General features: G+C 45.3%; 1 protein-coding gene across 1 annotated transcript; it reads right to left on the bottom strand.

Moving 5' to 3' along the window:
• Positions 1-1,001: 1,001 nt before the first annotated feature.
• SPG7 (SPG7 matrix AAA peptidase subunit, paraplegin) lies at positions 1,002-21,754 on the bottom strand. Its single transcript, XM_073659193.1, has 17 exons — positions 21,511-21,754; positions 19,987-20,089; positions 19,657-19,746; positions 17,349-17,578; positions 11,801-11,940; positions 11,615-11,717; positions 10,460-10,585; positions 10,065-10,227; positions 9,606-9,779; positions 8,151-8,275; positions 7,973-8,075; positions 4,897-5,007; positions 4,211-4,326; positions 3,947-4,103; positions 3,200-3,363; positions 2,924-3,001; positions 1,002-1,645 (listed from the first exon to the last, which is right to left on the bottom strand). The coding sequence occupies exons 1-17, from the start codon at positions 21,619-21,621 to the stop codon at positions 1,430-1,432; spliced, it is 2,310 nt and encodes a 769-aa protein (XP_073515294.1). The 5' UTR covers positions 21,622-21,754; the 3' UTR covers positions 1,002-1,429.
• Positions 21,755-22,276: the final 522 nt, after the last annotated feature.

Here is a 22,276-nt window from a genome sequence, read left to right as displayed (position 1 = left end):
TTCTTAAAAGTCAAATTACTTTATTTCGCCCAGTTTAAAATGAAATAAAAATAAATTATTATCTGGTATCAACGAGTCTCAAAGTCCGATCATATGAAAATCTAAAAATATGGTGAATGTTGTAAATAGGGGTAGGGGGAACACCAGAATTGTCAATATTCCACTGCCGCACTTATTTAAGAAAAATGCAATAACAAGTGATCAAAACGTTGTGATCACTTCCAAAAAAAAAAAAAAAAAAAAGAGGTAACAATACTAATACCATCCTGCCACACAAGAAAACAGGCCCTGGCACAGCAAAATTGCCCCCAAAAAATGAAAACAGATACGAGTCTCAAAATACGGTGACCATAAAAAAAAATAAAAAAAAAAACCTTTTGAGAAAAAAAAATAATTAACACTTAGAATAAGATCATGCAGTAATCATACTGACGTGAAGAATCATGTTATCAGGTCATTTAATATCACACAATAAATAGCAGGGGGAGGGGGAAATCAATGGCAAAATTGCATTTTTTTTTTTTTTCACCATTATGATCCACTTGGATTTTTTCCTCGCTTTTCAATATGTTGCATGATTAAAATGAATGATTGTCATTTAAAAACTACAACTGGTCCTGCAAAAAAAAAAGCAATCATACGGCTGTAAATGGTAAAAAAAAAACAACAAGTTACAGCTCTTAAAAGAAGTGAAGGATAAAAACGGAAGTGTAAAAAATATAAAATGGATAAAAAAAGAAATTAAAAAATTCATCGGGTCCTTACAGGGTTGAAGGAGTTGTTTAATGTAAATGACCAGCTCCCCGTGTCCAGTTAGGGTGATATGGGGACTATAAACCAGGATCTTTGCAGCACATGGTTACCCGTTAATATCCTGCAATGTACAGGTCGCCAGAAAACATTTTCTCGGAGGTTTCCCACAGACATCATTTACTATTGCGGAGAATGAAATCAGCTACTTGTGGGGGGAAAATCTTACAGGTCCAAAATAGCCACAATAATTTAAACACAATAAATAAATTTATTTATTTTTTTTTCACAAAAAATTACAACTTTAATTCGATTTATTAAATATAAAATGCAAAACTCTAATTGCGATTTCAACATCTGCATCGGTGCAATGGTATGTACATATACTGCATTCATCTCAATGGGATTGTTCTTCAAGGGGTGCAAGGATTTCTGTAAGCCCCATTCATATAAATGGGCCAGTCACAGAAACTTCTGCAAAAAAAAACTTGCCACGTGTGAATGCCCGGAAGTGGCTTTTAGGCCTCAGCCATCCGAGGGTGCATCACAGTCCGAGTACAGACCGGCCACCGATCTCCTGATCTGAACTCCACGGTCTCATATATGAAGGCTGTCAAATTTGGATCAGGAGACTCGTGGCCGCACCAACGTCTGAATTTGGGTTGTAGCAGTCATTTTTTTAGGCAGGTGTCATATTAGGTTCCTCTTCTTCCTCCTCATCTTTCCGAGGCAGCGGTCTCGGAGGTTCATCTTCTCCGGTGTCTTGTTTATCCCTCTCAGCTTCAACCCAACTCTGCGGGGCGATCATTTTTTTGGGCCCGTGTGGAGGAGGACCGATAAGTGCTTCAATGTCATTATAGTTTATCACTTCCTTTTCCAAGAGGGCACTGGCCAGCTACGGAAACAGAGGAAAGGTGTGAATGTGCAAGAAAGGGGACGACAGAAAAATAATACAAATGTCACAAACCCCCTACATATAATAAACTAGCCCCCTTCAGTGTCTCATGTGGCACTGAAGGGTGTTTAGCCTTATTTAACCTATTAAATAAGTTTAAAAAAAATGGTGTGGGGTCCCCCTTTTTTTAATAACCAGCTGAGGGAAAGCTGACAGCTGGTGTTATTATTCTGGAAAAGGGCCACTATCCATGGATCTTCCCAGCCTATTAATAATAGCTCACAGCTGTCTGCTTAGACTTTGCTGGTTATTAAAAATAAGGGGGACCCCATATGATTTTTTTGGGGGTCCCCCGTTTTTAATAACCAGTAAAGGCTATGTAAACAGCTGTGAGCTGATATTAATAGCCTGGGAAGCTCCATGTTTATTGCCGCCTTCCCAGAATAATACCACCAGCTCACAGCTGTTCGCTTTCCCTCAGCTGGTTATTAAAAATAAGGGGGACCCCCATGCAATTTTTTTAATTTAATTTTAGATTTATTAGATAAATACATGTACAGTAAACACACATGCACTGCACTAATTATATATCTCACTGACATCTTTCTGTCTTTATATATATTTTATCTATTCTGACTGTTCAGGCTGTGAATTTACTGTAGTCGGCTGATGAAATGTCGGGTTTCCTATGAGATGGGTGCGTAAAAATAGGACGGCATACGAATGGCCTGTGCGATTTTTTTCTCGCATCCATTGACTTGCATTGGAGAGTCTCATCGGATATACGCGGCCACTCGCAGCACGCTGCGATTTTTTTCTCAGTCCAATCCAAGGTGAGAAAAAAAATAGCAGATAAATACTGAATCAGTGAATAACATTAGCCAGAGTAATCAAATTTTTTTTATCGGATTGTACTCATCCGATTTATACGCAGATGAGTATGAGCCCTAAAATGCGTCGTAGCTGGTATATACCGACACAGCTGGTGTATACCAATATCATTTAAGGTATAACGAATGGTAGCTGGTTTATACCGTCACCACTTGCTGCTGGTATATACCGTCACCACTTGCCGCTGGTATATACAGTCACCACTTGCCGCTGGTATATGCCGCCACCATTTACCGCTGGCATATGCCATCACGATTTACCGCTGGCATATACCGTCACCATTTATCGCTGGCATATACCGTCACCACTTACCGCTGCTATATACCGTCACCATTTACAAGCTAATATGCGCGCACGCAGATATGTAGCAGGTATACAGATCCGTACCATTTGCAGCTTGTCCTTGTTTTCCTGCAATAGTTTCTCTGTGTTCTTGTAAGCTATTGCAATGAGCTGCTGCGCTTCCTACGACATGAAGAAAATATGTAATAAGCAGATCAGGATTATATGCACTGTGAAACATAACAGTGTAGCGCCAGTACGAGGAAGTAATCCAGGACCTTATTTTGTACCGCTTACTAACTATTCAGCAATATAACTGGATAGGTGGATGAAAGCGCCAATTCCTCATCCCATCATCTCTGAATACAAAATGTTACTCACATAATCCATCATTTCCTGCAATCCCTGACTGAAGGGTCGTCTCCCGATGCCCGTCGAGGAGTCACTGTCTGGAAAGGAGACCTGCCCGATGCTGGGTATCATGCCATATTGTTTCACCATATTATATGCCACCCCGGTCACTTTCCTCAGATCGTCCTGAGCGCCTGCACAACAGGAGAAAACATGAAAACCTCCAGCAATAATAATCATAGTGTGATAAATTAAAATATTTTAAGGCTGACCTAGATTGTGCAAGTAGGAGCCTAACACTATATATATATATTTTTTTTTTTTTATTTTTTTTTAGACATTTTAACTTTTTTTTCAACTTAGAGTCTCACGCAGTAGGAATAAGGAACCATGTGGTTACTTACTGGATTCATAGATTTCTGCATGGCAATGTCTTATACAGCCCTATGAGACCCTACATCCGGCAAGGCATACACCACAGGCAAACTTTAGCCTCAAGGCGCCATAGAAGCCTATCGGCACCTTCGAGGTTGCAGTGGCCGTTAAGGGGTTAAGCAATACTTGTCAATATCCCAGTTTTATCAAGCATGATATTTAAAAGTTCTGTCTCAAGAATCTAAAAAAAAATATGCAGGAATTTCTGCTTTCGGATGAGGTTTTTGTAATCCACACCTCTTTTACGGACTAGGAAATGCCCAAATTTGGCTAAAAAATAAATAAATTTGGGACTAGCCCAACAAGAAAATGAACCACGCTAATATAATTTTTGTTGCATACCTGTGGTGACCTTGTTGAAGGTTATTGCCTCTGCCACCCTGCCACCCAGCGCCATGCACATCCGCTCGCACAGCTGCTCCTTGGTGTACAGATACTGGTCCCTTGGTAAAATCTGAGCAAACCCTAAGGCTGCATTTGTCCTCGGAGCGATGGAGACCTGTAGAGACGACACATAAGAGTTGCTCTGAACGTCCATTAAATGCAAAATCTGCAACAATTTTTTTGCCCTCCGTAAAAGTGTTAACCCCTGGGGTTCCCCCTTACCTTCATTACAGCTTCCGTGTGCTCCAGCAGCCATCCGACCAACGCGTGTCCGGATTCATGGTAAGCCACCACACGCCTCTCCTCCTTTGACATGATCTTACTTTTCTTGACCGTCCCTGTGTATAAAAGATGGCTAAATGGTATCAATTGAAAAATAATGACAGTGCACTCTTCTCCCCTGGCCACAAGAGCACTGTCAGGAGGAGTTGACAGGAGTGGCTGTTCACTGCTCCATTATATATCTATGGCACTAAAGACAGCTGAGTGCAACAGCAGAGGACGACAGAAAATACAAGACCCCTCTTCTGGCGACCCACCCATATCCATTTGATCAATATAGACATTTATTATTGATATTATATATTCTGTATTATCAAAGGGGTTTTCCCAAAATCACAAGTTATTCCCCCTAAGGGATACATTTTGAATATGGGAAAACCACTTTAATCAATTCTAAATATACATATATGATAATAATCTTTATTTTTATATAGCGCCAACATAGCCCGCAGCGCTTTACATACATTATCATCGCTGTCCCCATTGGGGCTCATATCTAGATTCGCTATCAGTAGGTCTTTGGAGTGTGGGAGGAAACCGGAGAACCCGGAGGAAACCCACGCAAACACGGGGAGAACATACAAACTCCTTGCAGATGTTGTCTGTGGTGGGATATTATCACTTACCTGCAATAACCCTCTCCACGGCATACTCAAAGTTCATGGTGTCTATGGACGGGTGGCCTTCGCGTGCTGCATGCAGAGCCGCCTCGTTGCAGATGTTAGCGATATCCGCTCCTGAACAGGACGTGAAGACGCAATTCTTACAAGATGTGTTAGGATGAGGATATTCCCCCCACTGAGCTAACACTCCAACATAACCTTCCTCTAGCAAAAAGATGCAGCCGAAAGCAGGTACAATTGGGCGGCCAACGCCACAGGGGAATTACACATCTAAACCTTTTCTTTCCAACACCCCTTCATGACTTAGTAATTTTTTGGATTTTTCCTCCCTTCAACATAATCGTTTAAAGGCTTGCTTTTTGCAGGACGATTAGTAGTTTTTTTACCATACAATGTATTGAAAACCAGGGAAAAAAAAAATAGAATTGGAAAGAAATGGTGGGAAAAAAATGCAATTTCGAAATTTTTTGAGTTTAATATAAATACACACACATATATATATATATATTATATATATTAGTGTGTGTATTTATAATATGTGTGTGTATTTGTACTATATATATGTATATTATAAATACACTAACTATATATAGAGATAGACAGATTTTTTTGGTTTGTGTGGCAAAAAAAAAAAACAACATATATTCACAACCTCTTTAGCTACAAAAGAAATATATACAGTACAGACCAAAAGTTTGGACACACCTTCTCATTTAAAGATTTTTCTGTATTTTCATGACTATGAAAATTGTACATTCACACTGAAGGCATCAAAACTATGAATTAACACATGTGGAATTATATACTTAACAAAAAAGTGTGAAACAACTGAAAATATGTCTTATATTCTAGGTTCTTCAAAGTAGCCACCTTTTGCTTTGATGACTGCTTTGCACACTCTTGGCATTCTCTTGATGAGCTTCAAGAGGTAGTCACCGGAAATGGTTTTCACTTCACAGGTGTGCCCTGTCAGGTTTAATAAGTGGGATTTCTTGCCTTATAAATGGGGTTGGGACCATCAGTTGTGTTGTGCAGAAGTCAGGTGGATATACAGCTGATAGTCCTATTGAATAGACTGTTAGAATTTGTATTATGGCAAGAAAAAAGCAGCTAAGTAAAGAAAAACGAGTGGCCATCATTACTTTAAGAAATGAAGGTCAGTCAGTGCGAAAAATTGGGAAAACTTTGAAAGTGTCCCCAAGTGCAGTTGCAAAAACCATCAAGCGCTACAAAGAAACTGGCTCACATGAGGACCGCCCCAGGAAAGGAAGACCAAGAGTCACCTCTGCTTCTGAGGATAAGTTTATCCGAGTCACCAGCCTCAGAAATCGCAGGTTAACAGCAGCTCAGATTAGAGACCAGGTCAATGCCACACAGAGTTCTAGCAGCAGACACATCTCTACAACAACTGTTAAGAGGAGACTTTGTGCAGCAGGCCTTCATGGTAAAATAGCTGCTAGGAAACCTCTGCTAAGGACAGGCAACAAGCAGAAGAGACTTGTTTGCGCTAAAGAACACAAGGAATGGACATTAGACCAGTGGAAATCTGAGCTTTGGTCTGATGAGTCCAAATTTGAGATCTTTGGTTCCAACCACCGTGTCTTTGTGCGACGCAGAAAAGGTGAACGGATGGACTCTACATGCCTGGTTCCCACCGTGAAGCATGGAGGAGGAGGTGTGATGGTGTGGGGGTGCTTTGCTGGTGACACTGTTGGGGATTTATTCAAAATTGAAGGCATACTGAACCAGCATGGCTACCACAGCATCTTGCAGCAGCATGCTATTCCATCCGGTTTGCGTTTAGTTGGACCATCATTTATTTTTCAACAGGACAATGACCCCAAACACACCTCCAGGCTGTGTAAGGGCTATTTGACCAAGGAGGAGAGTGATGGGGTGCTGCGCCAGATGACTTGGCTTCCACAGTCACCAGACCTGAACCCAATCGAGATGGTTTGGGGTGAGCTGGACCGCAGAGTGAAGGCAAAAGGGCCAACAATTGCTAAGCATCTCTGGGAACTCCTTCAAGATTGTTGGAAGACCATTTCCGGTGACTACCTCTTGAAGCTCATCAAGAGAATGCCAAGAGTGTGCAAAGCAGTCATCAAAGCAAAAGGTGGCTACTTTGAAGAACCTAGAATATAAGACATATTTTCAGTTGCTTCACACTTTTTTGTTAAGTATATAATTCCACATGTGTTAATTCATAGTTTTGATGCCTTCAGTGTGAATGTACAATTTTCAAAGTCATGAGAATACAGAAAAATCTTAAAATGAGAAGGTGTGTCCAAACTTTTGGTCTGTACTGTATATAGTATAAAATATATGTATTTTCTTAGATTTTCAGTTCATTTTAATAACTGTATAAATTCCCCACCCACTGAAAAAAAAAAATATATATTTTTTTTTAAAGCCACAAAAAAGGAAATTATATATTTGAAACACACTATTGTATTTTTTAATGCTCAAAAAAGAATTGTCAAATATAAATTTGCTTTATGTCACCATTTTTGAGTCTAGTAAAAAAAATTTATTTTTCCATTGATGCGAGATCTTTTTTTTTTTTTTTTTTGCATGATGACCTGACCGTTTTATTGATAACATTTTGGGGCACATATGACGCCTTCATATCCTTTTATTGCATTTTTAGGAGGCGGTGCGGTGACGGAAAAACAACAATTTACTTTTTAATTAAACAAAAAAAAGAACAAATTCTTCTCCCCACTCCTCTGACATCTGCTATGGAAAGATTGCCAAGACACTTCCACACAAGTTAGATAGTCAGGGAAACATTGAAATCTGCAGCTTTGGTTGTCATTCATCTACAGGGTGGAAGCAAGGTAGCAGCTTCAAGTACGACATGAGCAACAGCACCGGTGGCCACTGTCATTTTAAAAGTGGCTAGAAGGTTATTACTTTGCATCAGAATGGGCAAGTGAACTTCATAGCGTACAAGGATTGGTAAACTGTGATTCTTAGGGGCCACATACTATTATCACACATGGGCACTTTGCCCTCTCTGTGGTCTATACCCACCACTGCTGAGACTACGTCACCCGTCGTGATATCTGCCACGTACCACTGAACCCAGGAGTCAGCTCCGCCAGGCGCAGCGAATAGAAATTCCCAGGTTGCGTCAGTTTCAAGATTTTCAGATGCTGCTCAAAGATCTCCCTTCTCTCCTAAAAGACAGAAATGCGCGTGGGTGGCTGTAATGAAATACTAAATATTCACCATAAAGACAAGTCTGTTCTTACCTGTAACGTGGGCAGATCGATAAAAATGTGTCTGTCCAGTCTTCCCGGTCTCATCAGAGCCCCGTCCAATATATCGGCTCTGTTGGTGGAGGCCAGTACTATGACGTGATCCGTGGTGCCCATACCTGCCGGAGAGAGCAGAGACGTTCCTCGTAACCCTATATACTCTGGTATCACCACTGATTAGTATGGGACGACTGCCGAAGGAGGGGGAATTAATAATAGAGCCGTGAGTGAGAAATTCAGGAAACCAGGATGTGCGAGTGTTATTTCTGGCTAACGTCCCACAACGCCATGTCACATCTCGGGAGAGGATGCCATTGCTGAATAGCCAAAATTAAGCAATGCTTGTCACCTCCAGAGCCGAACACTACATCACACACAAGACTGGCTCCACAGCTGGCAGGCGAAGGAAGGGGGCAAAGGGAGCGACGCCTCCCCCATTCAAGGCCGATCTATGTTATCTCCGTCAACCATAAATCAAAGGAAGGAAGTTTACTCCAGTGCACTAAGAAACCAGAAAAAAATGTGGGACTGAATCACAACCGGGGAAAGTTAATGCACTATAAAATATGGAGGCGATATAAAGGGTCAGAACAAAAAGTGCTAAAACAGGATCACAGAGATTGTCGTGGTCGGTACTCGCCCCTCCATGATGCTCAAATGTCCTAATAGGACACATTCATGTTGAGGCGTCGTCATATTCTGCAATGGAAATAGCGCCAAACAAGACACTGTGACCTAGATCATTGGACAACAACTAACCCCTTCCCAACCATAAAAAAATATATATTTTTGCGTTTTCGGGTTTCTTTTTTAGTCCCTTTCTTCCAACAGCCATTACCTTTTTATTTTTCATTTTCGCCTCTACATAGTTTGGTATCAGCGTTTATTTATATATATGACCCACTAAATAAAGTTAAGTGTTTTGTTTTTTTTTAAACTATGCAGAAAAAAATGTGGAATACATCATTACTTTGTGAGACACGTAGCTTTTTTTTATTCTTCTGTCGATGGAGTTTGTTTAGGTGTGACAAGTTGCTGTTTTTATTGGTAATATTTTGGAGTATTCACGATGTTTCATAAAGATAAAATAAATAAATAAATAAATTCTGGCGTTTCTAACTTTTGTTTTACACTGTTTACTGTTCATTAATTTTATATTTTCAAAAATCTGAAGTGATAATGTTTAATCAACAGATGCTTGTCGGGTCTTGGGCAGTTGTCTATGCATTAGAATAGGGCGCACCGATGTCACCTGCCGGCCATGCACATATCCTGACCGACACAACGTCATCAGAACCCAACATCTTGTGATGCAGAAGTAAGAGATGCCGGAGTGCCCCCTTTAAAAAATAAGCCAACCCTGCACCCCAAGTAAGCTTGTTCCTTATAAAGCTTTAAACAACTAGGTCCTCCATGCCATCAGATCAGGAACTTTCTGCCTCTGCTCACCGTCCATCTCCACCAGCAGCTGGTTCAGCGTCTGCTCCTCTTCAGTATTCGAGAACGTGGACATGTTAGATGATCGCTTTTTACCCACCGCATCTATTTCATCAATGTAAACGATGCAGGGCGCACGGATCCGGGCTTCCTTAAAGAGACTGCGCATACGTGCTGCGCCGAGACCTAGAGTAATATAGAAGAGGGTGCATCACAATTGGTACATGTATACTACACTACTCACCACAGCACCAATCATCAGATCATTTACTCATTTTCTGTAATAGATGCAAAAACCGGGATCTGATTGATTCATTAAATCAAAACATTACTTTTTTTTGGTGATCCACGATATATCGGGCAAAATGAAAAGTTTTGCAACTTTTCAACTTTGCAATTTCTCAGTCAGTGGATAAAAAAAACAAACCCCATACATAAGCACTTTTTTTTTTTTTAATTATTATTTCTTACCTCCAATCACTTCCACAAACTCTGATCCCGCTATTGCCAGAAACGGCACCTGCGCTTCTGTGGCTACGGCTTTTGCCAACAAGGTCTTTCCACAGCCGGGAGGCCCAAGAAGTAACGCTCCTTTTGGTACTTTGGCACCGAGGTGAAGGTAACGTTCTGGGCTCTAAAAAATTAAATGTTTTCATTACATTAAGGGGCTAGACTGCTGTGATCAGAGCTTCAATTTGGGAGCCGGCTGTACTCCGGAGACCACTCCAGACAGGATTGTATGACTCCCAGACACAGTTAGACCAGGGGTTTGTCACGTGCTGGTGCTGGTTCTCACATCATTTCCAACCATGATCACTGTAAAAAGTTAACAGGGATATACTGTACATGTTTAAGTAGTTTCTTACCTTCAGGTAATCCACAAACTCTTTCACTTCCATTTTAGCTTCATGCATCCCTGCAACATCCTTAAAGCTGATTCCTTTTCCCGATGCTCCATCCACAATGGTAAAACGAGCCGTCTTCAGCTGATTCTGAAGCCAAAGACAAAGCAGTAAGTTGTAGATAAAAGCAAAAATTTGTAGCTCTTTTCATTGGTAAATTAATCTATAGGGGGACACTGGATCAAGGAGGAAGGCTACGCTACTGCTCCCATGCTCAATGTTTCCCTATAGGAGGAAAAGTGGCTACGTGCTTGAAATTGTGAAAACAGTGAGGCCGCATGATGGTTGTGGTACCAAAAATTGCTGTTGCTCTCAAGCATAGAATATGGGCTCATTCACATGTCCGTTTTTTCAATGGATGGGAAAAATGGACCGATTATTCCGATCCGGGTTTGATCAGATTTTCTCGTATGTGGCGAAATTGAAAAAAATAAAAATAAATTTCTCCACCTTCTCTATTCTGATAGTCCATGAAAATCAGATCACAATCGGATGTTATCCAAGTGCGGTCGGGTTTTTTCACGGACCCAGTGACTTTCATTGACAATTTTGATCTGACCCTCAGATCAAAATCGGACATGTCTCCGCGGACCAAGAAAATTCAAGGGCATAGACTATCACAGATACGAGTGCTATCCGTGAAAATCAATAATAGCACTCGCATGCAAAAATCAAAAATATGAATGAGCCATAAGTAAAAAAAAGAAGAAAAAAAAAAAAGGGGTCTCCCCCTTATTGATCACACTGGGACCCTCAGTGATCGTGAGAATAGGGCTCTGGAATGGATATTATTATACTATAGTCATTGTCTTTGGGGACGGTTGGAGACCCATACAGAATGAATGGAGTAGAGTTCACGTATACTCACTCCATTCATGCAGAGTCCGCTTCCCAAAATCGCTGGTGAACCCAGTGATCGTCCCCCCGCTAATCACTAAGTTGGGATAGGGGATAACGTTTTATCTTGGGAATAACCATTTATCAATATTACCAGGAAAAACGTAGGGAATATAAAAAAAAATAATGTATTGGGTCCGATCTCCCAAAAGTGAGCAGTTTGTGAATCCCCCCATATAGGATTTAACCCTTTGTGATCCCATCCAATATAACATAACTCACAAAAGCACTGAAACCTCCTTGGCGACCTGTTAGCCCAATTAGACGCAAAAAGTAGATAATAAGGCCGATGGCGAGAGCCGTGAAAGCAACGGTGTACACAGCACTGTGGGGGAAAAAAAAAAACAGACACACTATTTCCATCTCCTCTAATCTTCATAGCGTCTTATATAGAAGCCATGATCTTACTTTCCAAGAAAGTCACTGCGCTTGTAAGAAAGAGGAATCCGGTCGGTCACAGCGATATTCAGGGCATCTTCCGCGTCGCGCAGCCTTTCCTCGAACTTATCAATGTTGGCCACTTTCATTCTGTAGAACAAAGTCCTGGCCTATGAGAAGGGGGCAATTAAAAAAAAATTAAAGTTATAGTCACACCATGCTGAAACATTCAATTCCAATACAGCTAGGGGAAAGGGGGACTGGGGATCAGTGGGACCCCCCAAGGAACAGCCATTTATCTCCTACCTTAAAAGGGAAGGTGTCATCCAAAAAAAAAAAAAAAAGTAAAGAATTAATGTTTTAATTTTAAAAAAATATTATCATTTGTTTTTAATGGAGTAAAATATGAAAAATAATTGTAAAAAGTTTGGTAGTTCCACTTTTAAACACTAGGGGGAGCAGCTGCTGAAATTTACCATGAGAACCTAATGTAGTGCTAGCTCGCATTACAATGACTGCAGTAAATGTGCATCACATGTGTATGACATCACTCCTCTCCTCCCCTTCTGGGCGTTAGCAGAAGGATAAGGAAGCATGAAATATAGGATAACAGTGTGGAGCCATCTTGTTGGTGACTGCCACTGATACAGACAAGTACAGTGTCACCGAGGACGGCGCTGATTCTGTTAGTCGTTGCTGCTCGCTGTATCATAATCTGGGGTTAGATACGCAGAGTGTATCACGTGCTGTAATTAATCCCAGAGTGTGTTACACTCCTCGTACCCAATTGTAGCATGTGATGCACTCCGCGTATCTAGATACAGGGCTCAGTGTAGTGTATCGCATGATGGGATTAAGTACATTGGTCTGGGGCGTATCACGCATGATGGGATTAGATACATGGGTCTGGGGCATATCACGCATGATGGGATTAGATCCACGGGTCTGGGGCGTATCACGCATGATGGGATTAGATCCACGGGTTTGGGTCGTATCACACATGATGGGATTAGATACACAGGTTTGGGTCGTATCACACATGATGAGATTAGACACACAGGTCTGGGGCGTAGCGCACATGATGGGATTAGATACACGGGTCTGGGTCGTATCACACATGATGGGATTAGATACACGGGTTTGGGTCGTATCACACATTATGGGATTAGATACACAGGTTTGGGTCGTATCACACATGATGAGATTAGATACACGGGTCTGGGGCGTAGCGCACATGATGAGATTAGATACACGGGGCTGGGTCGTATCATGCATGATGGGATTAGATACACGCGGCTGGGTTGTACCACGCATGATGGGATTAGATGCCCCAACTGTAACCCCTCCGCTCCCATACACACAAACACAGCCCTCCATGCACTATAATGGGCCTTCATACAGTATAATGGCCCGCACTAGCCCTCCACACAGTATGATGCCACACAGTATGATGGACCGAGCACAAACCTTCACACTGTATAATTGCTTGTAGACAGTATAATGGCCCCCACATAGTCCTTCATAAAGTATAAAGGCTGCTACAAAGGCCTCCAAATATAATGCACCCCCCCATCGTCCTCCACATAGCATAATGTACCCCCCCATCGTCCTCCACATAGCATAATGCACCCCCCCATCGTCCTCCACATAGCATAATGCACCCCCCCATCGTCCTCCACATAGCATAATGCACCCCCCATCGTCCTCCACATAGCATAATGCACCCCCCCATCGTCCTCCACATAGCATAATGCACCCCCCCATCGTCCTCCACATAGCATAATGCACCCCCCCATCGTCCTCCACATAGCATAATGCACCCCCCCATCGTCCTCCACATAGCATAATGCACCCCCCCATCGTCCTCCACATAGCATAATGCACCCCCCCATCGTCCTCCACATAGCATAATGCACCCCCCCATCATCCTCCACATAGCATAATGCACCCCCCCATCGTCCTCCACATAGCATAATGCACCCCCCCATCGTCCTCCACATAGCATAATGCACCCCCCCCATCGTCCTCCACATAGCATAATGCACCCCCCCATCGTCCTCCACATAGCATAATGCACCCCCCCATCGTCCTCCACATAGCATAATGCACCCCCCCATCGTCCTCCACATAGCATAATGCACCCCCCCATCGTCCTCCACATAGCATAATGCACCCCCCCATCGTCCTCCACATAGCATAATGCACCCCCCCATCGTCCTCCACATAGCATAATGCACCCCCCCATCGTCCTCCACATAGCATAATGCACCCCCCCATCGTCCTCCACATAGCATAATGCACCCCCCATCGTCCTCCACATAGCATAATGCACCCCCCCATCGTCCTCCACATAGCATAATGCACCCCCCCATCGTCCTCCACATAGCATAATGCACCCCCCCATCGTCCTCCACATAGCATAATGCACCCCCCATCGTCCTCCACATAGCATAATGCACCCCCCCATCGTCCTCCACATAGCATAATGCACCCCCCCATCGTCCTCCACATAGCATAATGCACCCCCCCATCGTCCTCCACATAGCATAATGCACCCCCCCATCGTCCTCCACATAGCATAATGCACCCCCCCATCGTCCTCCACATACCATAATGCACCCCCCCATCGTCCTCCACATAGCATAATGCACCCCCCCATCGTCCTCCACATAGCATAATGCACCCCCCATCGTCCTCCACATAGCATAATGCACCCCCCCATCGTCCTCCACATAGCATAATGCACCCCCCCATCGTCCTCCACATAGCATAATGCACCCCCCCATCGTCCTCCACATAGCATAATGCACCCCCCCATCGTCCTCCACATAGCATAATGCACCCCCCCATCGTCCTCCACATAGCATAATGCACCCCCCCATCGTCCTCCACATAGCATAATGCACCCCCCCATCGTCCTCCACATAGCATAATGAACCCCCCCATCGTCCTCCACATAGCATAATGCACCCCCCCATCGTCCTCCACATAGCATAATGCACCCCCCCATCGTCCTCCACATAGCATAATGCACCCCCCCATCGTCCTCCACATAGCATAATGCACCCCCCCATCGTCCTCCACATAGCATAATGCACCCCCCCATCGTCCTCCACATAGCATAATGCACCCCCCCATCGTCCTCCACATAGCATAATGCACCCCCCCATCGTCCTCCACATAGCATAATGCACCCCCCCATCGTCCTCCACATAGCATAATGCACCCCCCCATCGTCCTCCACATAGCATAATGCACCCCCCATCGTCCTCCACATAGCATAATGCACCCCCCCATCGTCCTCCACATAGCATAATGCACCCCCCCATCGTCCTCCACATAGTATAATGCACCCCCCATCGTCCTCTATATAGTATAATGCACCCCCCATCGTCCTCTATATAGTATAATGCACCCCCTCCATCGTCCTCTATATAGTATAATGCACCCCCTCCATCGTCCTCTATATAGTATAATGCACCCCCATCGTCCTCTATATAGTATAATGCACCCCCTCCATCGTCCTCTATACAGTATAATGCACCAGCCCATCGTCTTCTATATAGTATAATGCACCCCCCCATCGTCTTCTATATAGTATAATGCACCCCCTCCATCGTCCTCTATATAGTATAATGCACCAGCCCATCGTCTTCTATATAGTATAATGCACCCCCCATCGTCTTCTATATAGTATAATGCACCCCCTCCATCGTCCTCTATATAGTATAATGCACCCCCTCCATCGTCCTCTATATAGTATAATGCACCAGCCCATCGTCTTCTATATAGTATAATGCACCCCCCCATCGTCCTCTATATAGTATAATGCACCAGCCCATCGTCTTCTATATAGTATAATGCACCCCCCCATCGTCCTCTATATAGCATAATGCACCCCCCTATCGTCCTCCACATAGTATAATGCACCCCCCCATAGTCCTCCATATAGTATAGTGCACCCCCGCATCGTCCTCCACATAGTATAATGCACCCCCGCATCGTCCTCTATATAGTATTAATGCACTCCACATTGTATAATGCACTCACCATAGTCCTCCATATAGTATAATGCACTCCAAATAGTATAATGCACTCCATATAGTATAATACCCTCCCCATAGTATAATGCACACCCCATAGTTCTCCACTGCCTTGGGGCATATCAGGTATGATGGCATTACATACACAGATCTGCTATGGCAGTACATGCGTTACAGTAACATAGCATAGCTGCGGCAGTGATCAGGACACAGCAGGGTGATAATTACTCTGCTGTGCTCTGAACACTGGTGACAAAGGCGGTGATCAGCAGCCTGGAATTATATAGTATAATGCACACCCCCCCATCGTCCTCCACATAGTATAATGCACCCCCCCATTGTCCTCCACATAGTATAATGCACCCCCCCATTGTCCTCCACATAGTATAATGCACCCCCCATTGTCCTCCACATAGAATAATGCACCCCCCATCGTCCTCCACATAGTATAATGCACCCCCCCATCGTCCTCCACATAGTATAATGCACCCCCCATAGTATAATGCACCCCCCAATCGTCCTCCACATAGTATAATGCACCCCCCAATCGTCCTCCACATAGTATAATGCACCCCCCAATCGTCCTCCACATAGTATAATGCTCTTCCAATAGCTCGCCACATTGTATAATGTACCCTATAGTCCTCCATATAATAGTATAATGCACTCACCATAGTCCTCCATATAGTATAATGCACTCCATATAGTATAATGCAGTCCATATAGTATAATGCAGTCCATATAGTATAATGCAGTCCATATAGTCCTCCATATAGTATAATGCCCTCCCCATAGTAGAATGCCCTCCCCATAGTTCTCCACTGCCTTGGGGCATATCAGGTATGATGGCATTACATACACAGATCTGCTATGGCAGTACATGCGTTACAGTGACATAGCATAGCTGTGGCAGTGATCAGGACACAGCAGGGTGATAATTACTCTGCTGTGCTCTGAACACTGGTGACAAAGGTGGTGATCAGCAGCCTGGCATTGTACTACTAATCACAGACTTCTGATCGCTGATCAGCGCCGCTGATACTCACCTCATTTCGGACCTTCGTTCCCTGGCACCTCCTGTCACAGCCCGCACTGAGCAGTGTAAGCGGTGACAGGGGGAAACTGGAGTGTGCAGAGTAGCTGCGGGCTACAACAAAATGTCCGCGACTCCTTCCACAGCTGTGACCTGCACAGCCCTGTCACAGCAGGAGGCATCTCCAGTGTAGGAGATGCGGACGGACACTGATAGCAGTCTCCTATGAACAGGAGCAGTATTTTGTGCAAGTGTCGTAGACACCAGCAAATGAAAATGGCCACTCCCAGTGGCTGAAGAAAAAATAAAAAGCAATTAAACAAGTAAATTTCAGTTTGTATTAAAAATAATTAATTGATTACATAATCAATAATTATTAATACAAAAATAAAAATCACGGCACCTTTCCTTTAAAGATAAGGGATCAATGTAATTTGTGGCCAAGACCAACTGTAAATGATGCAATAATGCAAGTGCTGTGGCATTAGGTGACGTTACTTACCGGTCGGCCAAGGACCACAGCTTCTTCGTGGAGGAAGATCTGAACGTAATCGCTCTCAGGTACGACGTCTACCCGCTTCACTTCACCCTTGGCCAGCATTTCATTTACAAATTCATTCCAGGAGACGTATATGGTGTTAAAGGTGGTCATAAAGTATATACCCAGGGCAAGTATAGAAAGGGTGAATATTCGATAGACCGACAAGAGGTGCTCCTTATTCTTCTCCTCATCTGAGAAACACAAAATGTGGCATATAAGTCTGTATATTGTTCATGCCACAAGCAACGATATGATGGAAATCTATCAGATCACTTTGATGAAAGTCTGAAAAGTTGGTTGATCTGCCACCATCACTTAGTGTACACCACCAGCCCCGCACTAACCTGCCGCCATCACTTAGTGTACACCACCCGCCGGCACTGATCTGCCACCATCACTTAGTGTACACCACCCGCCCCGCACTGATCTGCCATCACTTACTGTACACCACCTGTCCCACACTAATATGCCACCATCACTTACTGCACACCACCTGTCCCACACTAATCTGCCACCATCACTTACTGTACACCACCCGCCCAGCACTGCTCTACCACCACTTACTGTACACCTCCAGCCCTGCACTGATATGCTGCCATTACTGCACACCACCCGCCCTGCACGGATCTGCCTCCATCACTTACTGTACACCACCTGCCCCGCACTAATCTGCTGCCATTATTGTACACCACCCGCCCCGCACTAATCTGCCGCCATCACTTACTGTTCACCACCCGCCCTGCTCCGCCATCACTTACTGTACATCCCCTGCCCTGATTTGCCACCACTTACTGTACACCACCCGCCCCGCACTGATCTGCCACCATCACTTACTGTACACCACCTTCCCAGCACTGATCTACCACCACTTACTGTACACCTCCAGCCCCGAACTGATATGCTGCCATTACTGCACACCACCCGCCCCGATCTGCCTCCATCACTTACTGTACATCACCCGCCCCGCACTCATCTGCCTCCATTACTTACTGCACACCACCCGCCCCGATCTGCCTCCATCACTTACTGTACATCACCCGCCCCGCACTCATCTGCCTCCATTACTTACTGTACACCACCCGCCCCGCATTGATCTGCCACTATCACTTACTGTACATCCCCAGCTCCGCACCGATCTGCCACCACTTACTGTACACCTCCAGCCCGACACTGATATGCCACCATCACTTACTGTACTTCCCCAGCCCCGCACGGATCTGCCACCACTTACTGTATACCTCCAGCCCTGCACTGATATGCTGACATTACGGTACACCACCCGCCCTCCACTGACCTGCTGCAATTACAGGACACCACCCACCCACCACTGACCTGCTGCCATTACGGTACACCACTCGCCCCGCACTGATCTGCCGCCATTACTTACTGCACACCACCCGCCCCGCACTGATCTGCCGCCATCACTTACTGTACACCATCTACCCGCACTGATCTGCCACCATCACTTACTGTACACCACCCGCCCCGCACTAATATGCTGCCATTACTGTACACCACCCACCCGCACTGATCTGCCTCCATCACTTACTGTACACCACCCGCCCCGCACTGATCTGCTGCCATTACGGTACACCACCCGCTCTGCACTGATCTGCTGCCATTACTGTACATCACCCGCCCCGCACTGATCTGCCTCCATCACTTACTGTACACCACCCGCCCCGCACTGATCTGCTGCCATTATGGTACACCACCCGCCCCGCACTGATCTGCTGCCATTACTGTACATCACCCGCCCTGCACTGATCTGTCACCATCACTTACTGTACACCACCCACCCCGATCTGCCATCACTTACTGTACACCACCCGCCCTGATCTGCCGCCATCACTTACTGTACACCACCCGCCCCACACTGATCTGCTGCCATCACTTACTCTACACCACCCGCCCCGCACTGATCTGTCACTATCACTTACTGTACATCCCCCATCAGATCTGCCGCTATCACTTACAGTACACTACCTGCCCCGATTTGCTGCCATTACTGTACACCACCCGCCCCGCACTGATCTGCTGCCATTACTGTACACCACCCGCCCCACACTGATCTGCAGCCATCATTTACTGTACATCCACAGCCCTGCACTGATCTGCCTCCATCACTTACTGTACACCACCCGCCCTGCACTGATCTGCTGCCATTACTGTACACCACCCGCCCCGCTGCCATTACTGTGCACCACCTGACCTGCACTGATCTGCTGCCATTACTGTGCACCACCCGGCCTGCACTGATCTCACGTACCGTCGTTTTCCTTCTGGTTTCTTTTACTGGAATCTTCATTCTGATTTTCTTTCCTCCTTTCTGTGGTGGAGCTGAAGTAATGGATCCCCCCTGTATAATAAAAGCCAATACTGTTTCACCAACCCAGGAACAAAGCGTTAAAGGGGCTCTCCTGCCTTATAATGTGGACTGCCTTATACTACGGGGTCTGCAGCTCCGCTCCCATTCACTATAATAGCAGCTGGGCTGCGGGACTCGAGAACAGCCTCTACCCATGCTGAAAATCTGGAGAACCCCTTTAATTTTCCTTAAATAAGTTTTTTCTTTAATGTAAGCTGTGAAATGACAGACCTAGGAGCCTCCAGAGCTGAGCGGGATTTTCAATGGCATGCCGTCTTATTAGGAATGTGGTTACTCCGTCAGATATCGGGGTCACTTTCCTGCACAGTAGTGTCTGAAAAAAAACTCGGGGTCAGAGCTTCTCCAAGAAGGAAAACCCTCAGATATAGGAACAGAACCACAGAGATGAAAAGCAGCAAATACACCTATATCATCCGGTAACCTCCATCTTACTGTTACTTCTTACACCCTGTATCTGCCCCTATTATTACTGCCCTGTATTATAGCCCCTGTCACCCCTGTATCTGCCCTATATTATTACCCCTGTATCGTTGCCCTGTCACCCATGTATCTGCCCTATATTATTACCCGTCACCCCTGTATCTGCCCTATGTTACTGCCTGTGTCATCTCAGGATCAGCCCTGTATTGCTGCCAGGTTATCCCTGTATTATTGCTCCTGCCTCCCCGGTATCTGCCCTGTATTATTGCCCGTCACACCTGTATTATTGCCCCTATCACCCCGGTATCTGCCCTGTATTATTGCCTGTCACCCCGGTATCTGCCCTGTATTATTGCCTGTCACCCCTGTATTATTGCCCCTATCACCCCGGTATCTGCCCTGTATTATTGCCTGTCACCCCTGTATTATTGCCCCTATCACCCCGGTATCTGTCCTGTATTATTGCCCCTGTCACCCCGGTATCTGCCCTGTGTTATTGCCCCTGTCACCCCGGTATCTGCCCTGTGTTACTGCCCCTGTCACCCCGGTATCAGCCCTGTGTTACTGCCCCTGTCACCCCGGTATCTGCACTGTGTTACTGCCCCTGTCACACCGGTATCTGCCCTGTGTTACTGCCCCTGTCACCCCGGTAACTGCCCTGTGTTACTGCCCCTGTCACCCCGGTAACTGCCCTGTGTTACTGCCCCTGTCACCCCGGTATCTGCCCTGTGTTACTGCCCCTGTCACTCCGGTATCTGCCCTGTGTTACTGCCCCTGTCACTCCGGTATCTGCCCTGTATTACTGCCCCTGTCACCCCGGTATCTGCCCTGTATTACTGCCCCTGTCACCCCGGTATCTGCCCTGTATTACTGCCCCTGTCACCCCGGTATCTGCCCTGTATTACTGCCCCTGTCACCCCGGTATCTGCCCTGTGTTACTGCCCCTGTCACCCCGGTATCTGCCCTGTGTTACTGCCCCTGTCACCCCGGTATCTGCCCTGTGTTACTGCCCCTGTCACCCCGGTATCTGCCCTGTATTACTGCCCCTGTCACCCCGGTATCTGCCCTGTGTTACTGCCCCTGTCACCCCGGTATCTGCCCTGTATTACTGCCCCTGTCACCCCGGTATCTGCCCTGTATTACTAACCCTGTCACCCCGGTATCTGCCCTGTGTTACTGCCCCTGTAACCCCGGTTTCTGCCCTGTATTACTGCCCCTGTCACCCCGGTATCTGCCCTGTATTACTAACCCTGTCACCCCGGTATCTGCCCTGTATTACTGCCCCTGTAACCCCGGTTTCTGCCCCCCCTATACCTGCAGTAATCCCCCGGAGCTGCTGCTCCTGATCTCCGTCCTGCTCAGCAGCCTCCACGCTCCGTACAGACCGGCCGGCCTCCTCCCGAGAGCCCGCAGCAGTGGCCCCATGTGTGGGCCGGGCTGATACTTGAGGCCGAGGCTTCCCCGCGGCCTAGTGACTGGGCACAAGACTCCGAGACCGAGGGCTCTGCCCGCCCACTGTCATCAGAAGCCGCAGCCCAGGAGCTGTCACCGGAGGAGGCGCTATCACAGCTCCTCAGCGTCCTGTAATAAATCCTTAAAATCTTCTCTATGTTATAATGGCTCTGTGCTAACCAGTTTTGGATTTTTTCTTTATTGCCCCTTTTCTTTTACTATTTAAATAAAATGATATATAAAAAAACTGGCAAAAAAAATATATATACCTTAGGTCACCAAAGTCTGGGAGCCATAACTTCTTTTTAGTTTTCAGTGGACAGAGTTGTATCATATTGTGATATTTTATTAGTGTGGACGATTCCGCAGGCGGCAAAACCAGATATATTTATTTTTTAAATATATTTCATTCTAGCAGCAACAAAGTAGCAGCAACCAGCAACTAGTTACCTTCTTCCTTCCATCTTACCTCTCCCAGCTGTCGCTTCTCCTGAAAATGCCTGTTGTAGTCATTGTCTTCCGCCTACTTGTCTTTCCTTAGACATATGTATTGTGCTATACCTCAGTTATTCCTCCTGGAAACGTCTAGCTGACATGTTTTCTACAACTTCTAACTAAAATTTTACAA

Source organism: Phyllobates terribilis, unplaced genomic scaffold (genome assembly GCF_046119375.1).
Source record: "Phyllobates terribilis strain yellow unplaced genomic scaffold, ASM4611937v1 Scaffold_13__5_contigs__length_258822181, whole genome shotgun sequence".
NCBI classification, from domain to species: Eukaryota; Metazoa; Chordata; class Amphibia; order Anura; family Dendrobatidae; genus Phyllobates; species Phyllobates terribilis.
This window is presented reverse-complemented; position numbering and strand designations above follow the sequence as displayed.

Excerpts from the sequence above, each read along its gene's own strand:
- SPG7 (XM_073659193.1), bottom strand. The coding sequence starts at position 21,621 with ATGGGGCCACTGCTGCGGGCTCTCGGGAGGAGGCCGGCCGGTCTGTAC. Across the intron at positions 20,090-21,510 it reads GCTCCGGGGGATTACTGCAG|ACACTACTGTGCAGGAAAGT; the intron begins GTATAGGGGGGG and ends GTTTTTTTTCAG. Across the intron at positions 11,718-11,800 it reads CGCAGTGACTTTCTTGGAAA|TGCTGTGTACACCGTTGCTT; the intron begins GTAAGATCATGG and ends TTTCCCCCACAG.